General features: G+C 41.6%; 1 protein-coding gene across 3 annotated transcripts in view; it reads left to right on the top strand.

The window, feature by feature from the left end:
• Nucleotides 1-13,568, top strand: part of lsamp (limbic system associated membrane protein) — a 191,615-nt gene extending 178,047 nt beyond the window's left edge. Inside the window, exons 5-8 of one of the 3 annotated variants that reach the window (XM_053423383.1) lie at nt 3,457-3,588; nt 4,494-4,614; nt 10,566-10,714; nt 12,406-13,568. In XM_053423383.1, coding sequence (XP_053279358.1) covers nt 3,457-3,588; nt 4,494-4,614; nt 10,566-10,714; nt 12,406-12,503 — 500 coding nt within the window. In that variant the 3' untranslated portion in view covers nt 12,504-13,568. Of the gene's footprint in view, nt 1-3,456; nt 3,589-4,493; nt 4,615-10,565; nt 10,715-11,802; nt 12,310-12,405 lie in introns of those variants that run through there. The other 2 variants (XM_053423384.1, XM_053423382.1) reach the window with 2 other exon arrangements.

Genomic DNA, 13,568 nt, shown 5'->3' with positions numbered 1-13,568 from the left:
AACGTGAAGCACACACTTCACGTGCAGGAAGCAGTATTCTCCTAAGGGTGCGAGCACAAATGCACGTCAAAACGCTGTATTGTCATTAATTGTTTCTTTGGACAATGCATCACGTTCCATTAATCCGGCTCTCTCTGTGCACCGGGTGAGATTACTGACAGTTAATTGCGGCGCTAAACCAACTAGTCAGGCCGTCTCCTCTCATCTGTCATTTAAATTATCTTCTCCCTCCTTTTCTCTATTCTTTGATCCAGCACTCACCTGTCTGTCTCTCTCTCTCTCTCTCGCTCTCTCTCTCTCTCTCTCTCTCCATCTCCACCGTTCTTTCTTCATCCAGCACCAAACCAAAGTGCTGAAGAAATGACTGAACAGAATTTCCATGGCAACAGATTTCCAATCATACCTCTCCAATCATGTCACTCTGGCGGTTTGTCCACGGAGAGCTGAGTATGATCTGCTCTGGACTTGGATCGTGATCCCACTGATCTTTCAATCAACATGGAAAAATAACTATCAGCCGAACCTCCATCTCCAACAAGCATGTTTCAGGCCGACTTTTATTGCTCAGGTTTTTCCTGTGTTGTTCTTCGGGACATCTGTAAAAGACAGATTAGTGGTTTTTGGGTGCTGCCGCCTGGTGTTGTGAGTATTAACGCATGAAATGACGCAGCACTGATGTATATTCACCAAAGCAGGGCGGCTGTTTTCCATTTAACCTCCCATATCGGAGTGCCTGAAGTTACCGGTTCATTTCTCGGGGCGCGGCGCTTTAGTTTCGCAGAGCAAAGCCTGCAGCCCCTAGCATGTAACATGAGCATGAACTTCCCCCACAACTGAGACTGCTGACATTTACTGTTGTCGAAAACTGTGAATTCCCCCCCTCACACACGCACCCCAGAGATCTCTCTGCAATTTATTTCCACTGCCATGTTTCCATCACTCCTTATTTTCTTAGATTAAGGGAAGTATCAGTGGATATTATTGTAGTTATTACATTTGCCGGGCCCTCGGAGACTTCCTCCCTTATTTACTGCAGATAATGGTATCATTTTCAGAAATACCCTGAGATCTGCACTGTTGCCACACTGGCTGCAGGCAGATGATTTCTTATAGGGTTATTTTGATTTTCTAGTCACACTTAACACATGAAAAATGGACTCATCTTTGTGTGCAATCGGAACAGCTCATGCAGAGCTAATTAACACATTTCCGTCTATGATTTGCTGAAATGTCACATCCAATTATCACAAAGTCATCACACATCTTCATGCCACATCTAAAGTTATGATGCAACTGGGAGCTCACACCTGTCCTCTCATGTCACAAATTCCTCCTCCTGGCCCCTCCCCCAAGGGATAGTTCACCGAATTCATTCATTATCTACTCAACGCTATGTGTTGCAGCCAAATCCAATCCAATTGAAGTAAATGGTCTGGCGGAGTCGAGTGCCCTGAAGACCGACATTTTTAATTTGATCCCGCGCATGCCATTGGGCGGGAGCTTGTGTGCAGTGTGTGAACCTGAACGTGAACACAATTAAACACCATTTACACCAATTGTATTGGATTTGGCTGCAACACAGTTTACCCATGAGACAAAAATGTTTTGTGGAGTCAAACACCTCACCCACCCCTCCATAGACATAGTGCTGAGTAGATGATGAGTAGATTTTTCGGTGAAATATCCCTTTAATAAGACAGACAAGATCTTTCCCAATGAGAGGCTGTGTTCTTTGCATGGCTAAATTGGTGGACTGCTCATTAAACAATTAGTCAAGTCAGCTATCTGTCTGATGGTCTCTGAGCTCTGTTCAGATCTTTTCTGAAACACTTTCAGAAATTGTTTCACATAAATAGCTAGTTTCTCATTACATTCCCTTTGAGTCATGAGCTTTTCAGCAGTACATGGATGAACCGGCCTTATTTGGTTTGGACCTTCAGAATCTTCAGTTTAGTCCGAACCAAAAATGTGTGAAAGGTGCATTAGACCACAAAATCGTGTCTGACCAAAAGAGGCGATCTCGATCCAGATCAAACTGAACCATGGCTCGATCATTTGCTTTTTTTGAAAATTCTGACTTTCGGACCAATTGCTCGAAGTTGAGATGGTATTGAACTGTATAACTTTTTAATAGAAGCAGAAAAAGAAGTGGAGGCAGCTCGCAGGATTGCTTGCTGTCTCTACTTTTGACAATATCATGTTTGAGTGATAATGTCCAGGGACACTGGGAATCGTAGTAGTTCTAAGATCAAGGCCCAATCCCATTTCACCCCTTGACCCTACCCTTACCCCTACCCCTGCTTTTTTAGGGTTATCTTGCCCCTTTTCTTATTCTAACAGGCGCTGGATCATCTTTTGTCTTTCTGTGACCAGTTTGTGCTGAGGTAGGATAAAACCCACGTGTAAAAAGTTATTTAGTGTAGTCCCTAAATTCCGATGTAGAAAAACCACAGCAGTAATTGGTAAATAGAGGGAGCCGATCAAGACAGAAGTGTTATCGCTCTCTTTGAAGCCATTTTTTTCCCCTTTTTCAATTATCACACAATTACTTGTGCGACTTTTTGTGTTTAGAGCCTAATGCCGTAAATGGCTTCAAGGAGAGCCTTGTGTGTGTGTTGCTATCCTTGTTAAAACGATCACTATGTCTCCTCCTCTCTACACTCCACCTCTGAGTGTTGCTCTTGGTAAAGACTGTAAACACTTGTTTTCACAGTCAGATGACATGACATACATAAATAGTTTGAAGCAGCGCTCTAGCCAAATTTCTCAGTGAGGGCAATCGATGCGATGAATGTGTAATTTTGTACTTTTTACTTCATTTGATGACTTATTAAAGTTACTATTACTACTATACTTTTTATAAAGAAACTGAAAACAAATCTGTTAAATACGATGCATTGTTATAGAATAAAGAACTAAAATTATAGAGATGAGTGAGCTTATCCATGACAATCTATAATAGTAAAAATGCTAATCACACATTAATGCATCAACTGCCAATTTAATTTACTATGACAAATGAGCGGTATTTCTTTTAGCGACACGATCGAGTTGCTCCTCTCGTTAGCCATGTTATCTTGAATGTGACGTAGAGGAGATCATAGGTACGCCGTGATTGGACCTCCAATGCAAGTGTTAATTTTCTACAATTTGACCAAAACAAATTCTGACTGTTGGCTGTGGGTTTATTACTAATGGATTCACAAGAGAGTTCTCATCAATTATCACAAATTCTCCATCTGCATCCAGTTCTTATCCAACACAATCCTTCTTTTTGTCATTTTCACTTTTATTGGAACTGATGTCCTGTAGACAATGTTGGTCAGAGTCCCATGAAAAGTGAGGTTGAAATTCATGAAAATTGCATCGCTCCGGATATGAGCTCAAACATTAACGTTGTCTTTTCCCACCTCCTGTTCTCTCTCTCTCTCTCTCTCTTTGTTCCCCTCCCTACAGCAGAGCCGCTGGATGGAGAAGAGTACCTGGACATTATAGGTATCATGCGAAACCAGGCGGGTCGTTACGAATGCAAGGCCAGCAACGACGTCGCCACGCCGGATGTCAAATACGTCAATGTTGTTGTGAACTGTAAGTAATGGCTGAGTGCAGCGGACGCTGTGGTACTCACTGATCAATATTCCTGTCAGGTTTTATGTCAGGCATTTCACAAGATGAGACACTCAACAGATAAAAGCATGAGAAAGTAAAGGCTGGTATTGCAGGTAGAGACGTGTAGAAGAGCATGTGTGAGGGAAAGGCTGGGGGCTCGGGGAGGGGAGGCTGTATCTGGAATGTTTTTGGAGCACCTGTCAGTCCTCTCAAGACGTATCAGGGCAGAAAGGGAAAGCTCTGTAAGTTGGATTGTGACTCTCAATGCGATGGTAATTTCCACCCCCCCCCCCCCCCCCCCCAGAGGAGTTGCACAGTCCTCATTGATGTGAACAAATCATGTATGGCCGTTTGCCCAAACCGTACTTAAGCCAAGTGTGAGTGCCGGAAATAGATGATGAACAATTCTATATTAAAATAAATTATTATGGTTGGATCCAAAATGGAAAATGAACATTAATCCACGCAGGACATATTCCTGGCCACTGCGATGTTTGCAGAAATCTAGTATAAGTATATGATGAATGTTATCAACTTGATGAATTTGAACTTTTGTCCCCTAATCTATTTTACATTGATTTCAAGGGGATGAATGGCCTTTAACTGAAATGAAACTTTACACTGTAGAAAGAAGCTCAAAGCAGAAACACTTGATTACTTGAGTTTATTCAAGATATTAGTTGTTGTTTTTTATAGTTTTTTTTTTTATCAGTGACATCCAATACAATCAGTTGTCATTGGATAAAAGGGCTTCCCCTTTCTGTGCCAAGCTCATATAAATAATCCTGTTCAGTCTTTAAGTTCGATCCAAGTGTTTCAAGTGAGAGGGGATACGTTGTTGGTTTATCACCTGACTCATGTCATGTCCTTGTGTGACTTCACAGATCCTCCGGCAATAAAGAAAACCCAGAGCTCAGAGACTCAGGTGGGCCGCATGGGGACGCTGCAGTGTGACGCCACCGCCGTGCCCACACCAGAGTTCGAATGGTACAGGGACGAAAAAAGGTAAAAACTCAAAGCACATTAAGATCATTACTGTACATGTTCCCACAGCAATGTCACAAATAGACACCGGTATTCCACTACGTACTGCACGCCTCACGCTGCCTCAGAAAGATGGTCAACCCTCTCTGACTTCATTAGTCTGGGACACGTCAAAGTCAACGACCATGGAAGAGATTTACAAACACTTGTAGTACATCAAATGGAGCCAGGAACACACTGATTCAAGGTAATTTGTGAGATAATTATGCTTTAGTCAAACAAGCTACTAAACAGGGCCATTTACCTCTGGTATCACAAACAACCATATCAACTGGAAGAGTGCTTTCAGACATGCAATGACTCGTCTGAAACTGATTTATGTAGAGGGCCTGTATGTTAGCTCACATGCAAACTTGAATAAAGCGACTCACACTGAGTAAACTTGGTTGCAGCCATGACACCTGTAACTTTCCTGTTATGCCCTTGATTAAGCCACAAGTAATGTAGCAATGCTTTCTGAACCGAAAGCTATTTTGAATATGTTCCCTGCGTCCGAGCCTTTGGTGAATATGAGCATTCATATTCAAGTTGTTTCCAAACAACAGAACTGCCTGTGGGTATTAATAGATAAGTCCTAGGTCAGAGGTTTCCTACAATCTATTTCCTTGAGATTCCTTCCCATCAACCAAAATGTACTGCTTCATCTCTTTAGTCTCTGTGCCAGACAGTGTCATTTCAACAAGTGCTTGTAATGGGTCTCTTTGTTCGCCCTGTCAGCTCTGCCCTCACAGTGGTCCCATTGTCATATCCCAGTGTTCATTCGATGACATCATCTGTATAGTATGATACTTACTAATCACCCTCTTAATCACTCGCTAGGCTGTTATTCCATTGTTAATTGCACATTGCAGAGTCAGACGGCAGTGGTTTCTGTGGTATTCTTCTGAAAAGACAAAAAGTTAAACTGATCTGACATTCTTCTGCATGCAATTTTGAAACTATAGTCCTAGTAATCCTTTTCTCACACTGCAAGTAATTCCACTGAAATGGAAATCAGGCTCCCTGCACTGTGGCTGTCGGCAAAATGTGTGGTCACAAACTGATGTTCGTCGGAAAGCTATCAATCTAAGTGTCATGCATGTATCTGGGAAACACTTTGGAAAAGATCGAGGTGTAATGACATCCAAGGGCAACCTGCGTTTCAACACTCGCCAGCTAATAACAAAAGAGATTCCCTGCTCTGCGGCAGACTCACCACATGAGTCACTTTGGGACTTTGGGGCTCGAATGAAAAAATAAAAATAAAAGTTTTGGATAAAAAGAATTGCCCATGCAGAGTGTCGTGATCTGCAATTTCACTCGCAGCCGAACTACAGCAGTAAAAGTTCAGTGAAGATCTGGAGGAAAATATCGGAGGAGTGTCACAAGTGTTATCACAGATATGGTCTCTGAAGTAATAGGCCTATCATGTCAGTGTATTGAAGAGAAAGATTTATGGTTGTTGAAATATTTTTGCATTATCTGTTGTTTCCAACCTCCATCTATCTCTGGGTTATTTTGTCCCCTGGAGTACTTTGGCTATGTGCCGGTTCACAGTCCCCCTCTCTCTCTGTGCCCGTGCCGTTGCACTTTCTCCTTGGATGATGATGATAATTCACCGTAATAATATAATTTATCCTTGCTTGGCCAGTTAATTTTATAGATCTGCTCCTCAACAGTCTCTCGCCTGTTGGGTCTTATTTACCTGATTGTTAATTTTGGATTTTGCCCCTGGGCCTTATGAGTTTAAACTCATTAGAACACAGATCAGTGGACACCCTGAAATCTACACTCTAAAGCACAAAGGGAAGATGTTACTTACAGTGGGTGTTTCATGAGACTATGTGGATACATACACCAGTCAGTCATTTTTTAAATCATGGGTTCTTTATAGCAGTGAACATGTCACATGCTGCTGCCAAATGAAAGTCAGGAGCTCGTGATCACAACTTGATAAGTCGTGTCCGTGATGTTCTTGCTGTTCAAGCGATTATGTCATGAGAATCTATTTCCAAGCAACAAAGGCATTGATGCTAATATAAACGTTACTGTCATTGAAAGGTGACAAATTTGTAATACATGATGGAAATTGGACAAGGTTCACCAAAAGCCCGGATGTCCCAGATTCCCTCTAGCATTTGGAACGCAGTCTTGTACATCTGGAACCAAGAGCAGAAAAAGAAGTCTCTGAAGTCCCCACCCACATGTCAACTGATCCCTGCATATATTGAGCGTTCTGTGCACACGCAATTGACTGTTAATAAATTCAAAAATATTTCCATACACTTTAATAGTCACCTGCCCTGTTTTCCATACTGGTGAAATCACATGACAAGTCAGGAGAAACATGTCAAAGTTCATGGATCAGGGTCATCACTACTCATTTCAGTCTTAAACCTAAATTTATATTTGTAATTCAGGCCTTTTAGACTTACAACTTACTTTTCAGGGGTTTTTTCAGCTGCTTTTGTATTAAAACTTCTTCACTGTTTTGACAAGTATTTTAATTTACTGACACCCTTCAGATCTAGGATTATATTAGTAAAGTCTCACTATATCTGATTTCGGTGAAGGGCTTTCCTTAATCTCTTTTTGTACTTTTAATATCCTTTCTTTCAGATTTCTTTGATGAAGGAAAGTTAGTAAAATAAATTCCTGTACTCCAAGCACTGAATGTTATTTCCAGGTCCAATCCTGTTCATATTGGAAACCTCTCACCCTCCGTTCCTCTTGCTTCCTTAACAAACTGTGCGGTTTTGGAAGAGAACTATAGTTTCATAGTTTGGGCCCAGTTATAGGCTCAAGTTGAAAGACAAAAAACAGAACAACCTTGCTCTCACCTGCCCAAACTTAGGGAGTAAACACAGCAACACAAACTGGTTAACACAGACAGACAACGGCAGAGCTTGTTTACCTCTCTCCTCCTCTGAGTGGAGACGCTTCACTCACCTGATCTTATTAATGTCCATCGTCTGTCAGTCTTCATGTCCTCAGCAGATCAAATTTACCTCACGCTCTGGAATATAAATGAAACGCGGCGTCACAGCATCTCTGTCTCCACGAGGATCTGAGAGACTCTGCATCACTCCGACTCCTAATTGGCCTCGGTGGACCGATCCATCGTGGTCTTAAAGCAGCTGGCCGATAGCTCACGACGGATCGCTGTGACTGCGCAGCCCACTCTCACTCTTGGAATTTGGATCAAACTGTGAATACATAATGAACGATATTGTTATGCTAAAGTCATCTGATTGTACTATCAATCGCCATCTATTTACAAACGCATCCTTTAAAGTTGTCTGTCTCTCCTGCTCTGTGTGCCGCACACCCCTCCGTCCATGTTTATAATATGAGAGATTTTTCAAAATGAGCTGTCAGCCGGCGTGACAGACATTCATGTTTGTTGTTTTGCCAGCTGATACATGGCTGTCACCGCAGCCGGACCGTTATCAATCATCTCTGGGTTATGAGTCTCAGCAGGACTCTTGATTTAATTTATCATCAGCCTTGAATCATAACAGGTCTGTCACTTTCTCTGGCAGTGATAACCTACTTTAGATGCTCACAAACTGCAGAATCAAACCTGTCCCTCTGATGATTTGCTCCGGTCTTTCATCTCCGCCAGCCCTGTGACCACACACCGCGTTCCCTCCTCCAAACAGAGGGGTCAAAACATTTCAATCCAGGGTTTAATGTAGCAGATCGCCTCAATGCATGAAGGCTATGATCACCGAAGATAGCCAGTAGAGCACTGCTGCCCTCTGTCTGTGATGAAGGAAGTCCAGTATCAAAAATACTTCACCCACAGGTAGTCATGTGTGCCAACTTCCTGTCTATTGAGCCAGATGAAGAAGATGGCGGTGACACAGGCATATTTGAGGTTGATCTTGAACTCTAAAGTGTGGGAAGTTGCGGGCTGCAGATGTCAGCCCCATGCCAAAAACCTACAATAGGCAGCAAAAGTGTTAAACTTGATAAATGTTCATAGAAAAGAAGATCCAGTTTCTGCTTCTTTACCTTCCAGTTCTTTTGCTGCAGTGCATCTGAAAAGTGTTGGTCCTCTGTGTGAGTAAATACCAACCAAGAAAACTTCACAGTGAAAATAGAAGAGAGCTCTGCCTCTTGTGACCTGTCCGGGTCAGTTTGTTTCCCCCGGCTGCTGCGTTACAATCACACGCTGTAATCTTCAGTAAAAAGAAGCCTTCAGCTCCCTGCAGCGCTGGGTGTTATCTGGCTCTCTCGGTGCTCTCTGTGGGTCGGCCTCTTTAACAGTACACTCACTTCTCATGAAGACACTGGAGAATATATCTGCTGCTGGCCTTATTGTTGGGGGGGGCGTTGTTTGGAGACAGAGTGGGGACACTGGCGTAACACTTGCCCTCTCTCTCTCTCTCCCGCTCTCTCGCTTTCAGATGCAAACACACACACACACACACACACTGTTCCCAAGGTGTCCCTATGGGAAGCACCTCAGCACTTTATCAACTTCCCCACTCCCCCAGCTCGCCAAATTATGCTGCGCCGTGATGTGCATTTTCCTTTTTATGTTAATACCCTCTATCAGCCAAGTAGGTGTCAGCACAAACTTCTCGATCCCCTGCTCAAATTCCGGTTACCACATTACCCAGACTTAAGCAGGATTAAGTCGAGGCGCCTTAAATGGACTCTGCGTCATTCGCGATAGGAGAGGGCTCAATCAGGCCAGAACAAGCAGAATCCATTATGTGTGGCGTGTTATTAAAAGACTTTTATTCTGATGTGATGATGTAAGGAACACCAGCGACGTACAAGCTGAGTCAGCAAGTTGTATTGATTCATTTGCTGTGAAAGAGATTCAAGGTTGACATAATTGATTGTCAGAAGTTAGGTGGTCATTAAGAGTAGGACTTTAGCAGCATACTAATCTTTTCCCGAGACGGCAGGATGACAATGATCTTGTAGGTTTGATGGAAGGAAACAAAGGCAATATAGTAATTTGTCGTAATACAATATAGCAAAATCATCGTCGTACAGACATAAGTAAACAGCTCCTATAAGCAATGATAATATCCTTTTTTGATGTGACAGTTGTTTTGCAAACCTAAAGGAAAGTAGAGAGGGACAGTGGCCTTTCCTTTTCGGAAAACTGCATCACACTGCAAAGGTCAAGGATTATTTTTCTGCTAAATGCAGCATTGTGTAGAAGGTGCTGAAATGAAGAAAAAAGGGTTTTGGCAGAAAAAGAGAGGCTCTTTACAATCAAGATTCCTACACTCAGAGATTTCCCTTATATGAGTGACCCCTGCTATTGCACAGAGGCTGGCAGTTCAAAAGTATACATTTAATCTTATTAGGAAACCCTCACACAGTAAGTTCTGACACTTGTGTTAAAGTTACCGTGTGCTTTTTGTTGCTTGTGAGACTGTGTGGTTTATATCTGCTTTTCATTTATTATCATACAGCTCGGCTCTTATTCAAATATCCACCTCATGGCCTTCAGTGGGTCGAAGGCTTAGCAGAAACTGACACTTTGAATTTAGGTAGACTACATTATGATTTATTCATGAATAAGACTAAGCAGAAATGTGCCATGTTGACAAAATGGGTTTGTAAAGAGTATCAAATGGATCTATTTAATATGACAGTACATTATAGAAGCAGCACATTGTAGTGCAATTACACACATTCAGATAACTGTTGAATCCTGTCCTTCTGTAAGGCTGAAAATCAAGTCCAAATCAAATTTGGAGCTAGGTGTCGATATCTTTTGGCAGATATTCTGTATAATTTATTAGCTAATTAAACTCTTCCCCTTCACTTTTACCTGTACCAAAGCACCAGACGTTTATTATTTCTCCAAAAATGTCCCTGTCTCACCTCTGGCGTCAAGTTCTCTGATTTTCATCACTTTATAATTTGCCTTAACTTCACTTTTGTCTGTCTGTCCTCCCCAGGCTGTCCAATGCCCAGGGCATCAATATCCAAATCCTTGGCACCACCACGATTCTCATGCTTGCCAATGTCACCGAAGAGGATTATGGGAATTATACCTGTGTGGCCTCAAACCGACTGGGCGTCCAGAATGCCAGCCTTTTCCTCTATAGTGAGTAGAGCTGCTATTGTCATAAGCTTTATGGTTCAAGGTTTGAATTTGAAATAGACGATAATTATTTCTTTTAAAATGTAAGTGATTATCATGTTTTTTCATTAAAGTTGTCCTTGGGTGCGGCTCAACTTGCTGCTTTGGGACGGTCGATAATGGATCCTGCTCCATTTCACTTAGACACACAAACATCAGCAACACAATACAGACCAATCACCACATATTTCTCATGACTTAATGAATCTGCGATAACACAGCATTGACATATCTTTATCAAGTTGACATGGCAACCTTGTTTTATCAAACAAATGGATTCTTTACACATCCAGCTGTTACAGAGCAGCTTTATACAACCGACAGAACCTGGTATACGGAATATGTAATCATATATTTATTATAAGGTAATTATATATGTTTTTTTATTTATTTAGTGCTTTTAAAGGCACTCAAAGACACATTAAACAGATACATGATTAATATGAAGCAGCAAGAAGAAAACTGGATTAAAATTGGATGGGGGACAAGGAACAAATCCAGCAAATGAGAAAAGGATAAAACAGGAATTCTTATATCAAAGCATTAGTGACAGAGACGAGCATTACTTAAAGTAAAAAATGTATGAGCTTTCAGTTACCAGACAGCGAAACTATGCACTGAAACTCACTGTACAGCACAAATCTGGTTGATGAATGACTCTATTGTCACATCAATTTCGACTTACCCTGTGATGTTATGTAACTGTCACGTTAGTTTTTACATTTTACACTCGTATCTCTATGGTGATAGCAGAGGGAGCTTATTAATCTGCATCTATTCAAAAAACATGTAAAACACATAGTGAAAAGGAGGAACCAAATTAAAGTGAGATAGTTCAGTTTCAACTCCCTAATTACATGATTTGGGATTTTTGCTATTATTTTTGTTTTCTAATAATGAATGTCATGAGCCACCAACCGGTGACAAATGAACCTCGAAGCAAATCATTATGTCCTGCTCTATTGTTTTTTTCTGTACTTGTTTGACTTTTCTCTTCTAAGATGGTTTCTCCACGTCCGTTTTTTCTGTTTTCTGTTTGCTTGCTTTTTTAGGACTCCACATTTTCTCCACTTTGTGTCTCTTGTGGGTTATGAAGTGGGCCGTAGCTTCCATCACAGTATGGCAGTCGATAGCGCAACACAACCACAAGATGTCTCCCTACACCACCTGCACTCTGTCGTCATTTATGTCATTGGACAGGCTGAAGCTCATTTAAACACATCACTGTGTAACAAGTGTGTAATTTATAGCACCAGAATAATCACTCCTTTTTTTATTCTGTTAACTTCATCTGAACGAAAACCAAAATTGAGGATATCCAAATATCTGTCACTTTTTCAAAAAAGGGGTGAGAGAGTTGACCTGGTCATTTTCTGCCACTCTGGTTGCTACCTTGTTATTATATTTAACATGAAAAACCATTTGGTTTTGTAGAAAACACAGAGTCGAACAATACAAATATATATATACACATGTATATATATATATATATATATACATACACATGTATATTTATGAATACAAGTGAATTGCTTGTAAAAGGGCTGTTACCTGAGAGATATTTCAATGGCTTTTATTGTGACTTTCAAATTAAATCTTGTTCTAGTTTCTCACTCTCTCTCTCTCTCTCTCTCTCTCTCTCTCTCTATCTGCAGGACCTGGGACAGGTCGAGATATCAACGGCGCCGCCTGCGTATCTCGATCACTGTGGCTCCTGCTGGCCTCCATCGCCTGCCATTTCTTCAAGTGTTAATACCACTGTCCTCCTCCTCTCCCCCATCACTGCCTTCCTTCCTCCCTTCCTTCCTCCCTTCCTTTCTCCCTTCCTTGCTTCCTTCCTCCCTTCCTCCCTTCCTTCCTTCTGTCCTCCACCGCCTCCTCCCTCTCTCCAGCTCACCGACATCCTTACTGCTACCTTATTACCAACTCTACCGCCCTCCTAGACTGTTTGCATCACGATATGAAAAACCTTACATGCTCTCAAAGCACTGCTTAGAGATGTGACGAAAAGCGACCGGGGTTGTTTTTAAGAACAACGCCAGACACGGTGACATGAAGGACAGGAAAAGCAAACAGTGCTCTTTTAAAGAAATTGCTCTTTTTGATTCGTATGCACTTCTTTGTTTCTGCTATATCTCGTCTTTGGGGTCTGGGTCGGGTCTGGGATTTCTTGTATTTTTTGTCTTCATGAGAATGAAAGCAGAGGCGCTCCGCTCACAGAGAGGCCAACAATCATTTGTCTCTAGACGTACTGAAGACATATATTTCTTCTTACTCCCTTTATGTTAATTGTAGATTTAACCGAGTGTTTAACCAGTGCATTAATGTGCGACATGCAAAGTATCTGCCAAATATACATACACTGTAGATTTGAAACTAACAGGTGCAGAAATCGAAGGAGCAGCTGAGTCTGTAATGAGATTAAGTCTTGATATTAAAGTCTGTAGAACCGTAATCTGAAGCTACTAAAGCGAAACACAGATAAACAGCAGTCGTTAGAGTTATTTCTAGATGCAGCCGTCACTTGGGTTGTCACCATCCAGCCCAGAAATTGCCGATGAAGCGAATAGATTCGACTTGGTCCTAAAGAGCTAAACCATGTGTGGAACGAACCTGAGGAAACGTTGGTATTAATTTGTTGACGGATTTTTACGTCCTCATTCACTGGTTTTTTAACCACTCGCCATTACTCCAAAAATATTCCTCCTTAGTTTTTCCGCCGGACTCTCCCTCCAAATAACAAAAAACAGAGTAGGTTATACTGACACGTGCTGTACATAGTAAAATTTTGTATTTCTCTATGATAAGGCAACTTGCT

Source organism: Pleuronectes platessa, chromosome 5 (assembly GCF_947347685.1).
Source record: "Pleuronectes platessa chromosome 5, fPlePla1.1, whole genome shotgun sequence".
Lineage (NCBI taxonomy): Eukaryota > Metazoa > Chordata > Actinopteri > Pleuronectiformes > Pleuronectidae > Pleuronectes > Pleuronectes platessa.
This window is presented reverse-complemented; position numbering and strand designations above follow the sequence as displayed.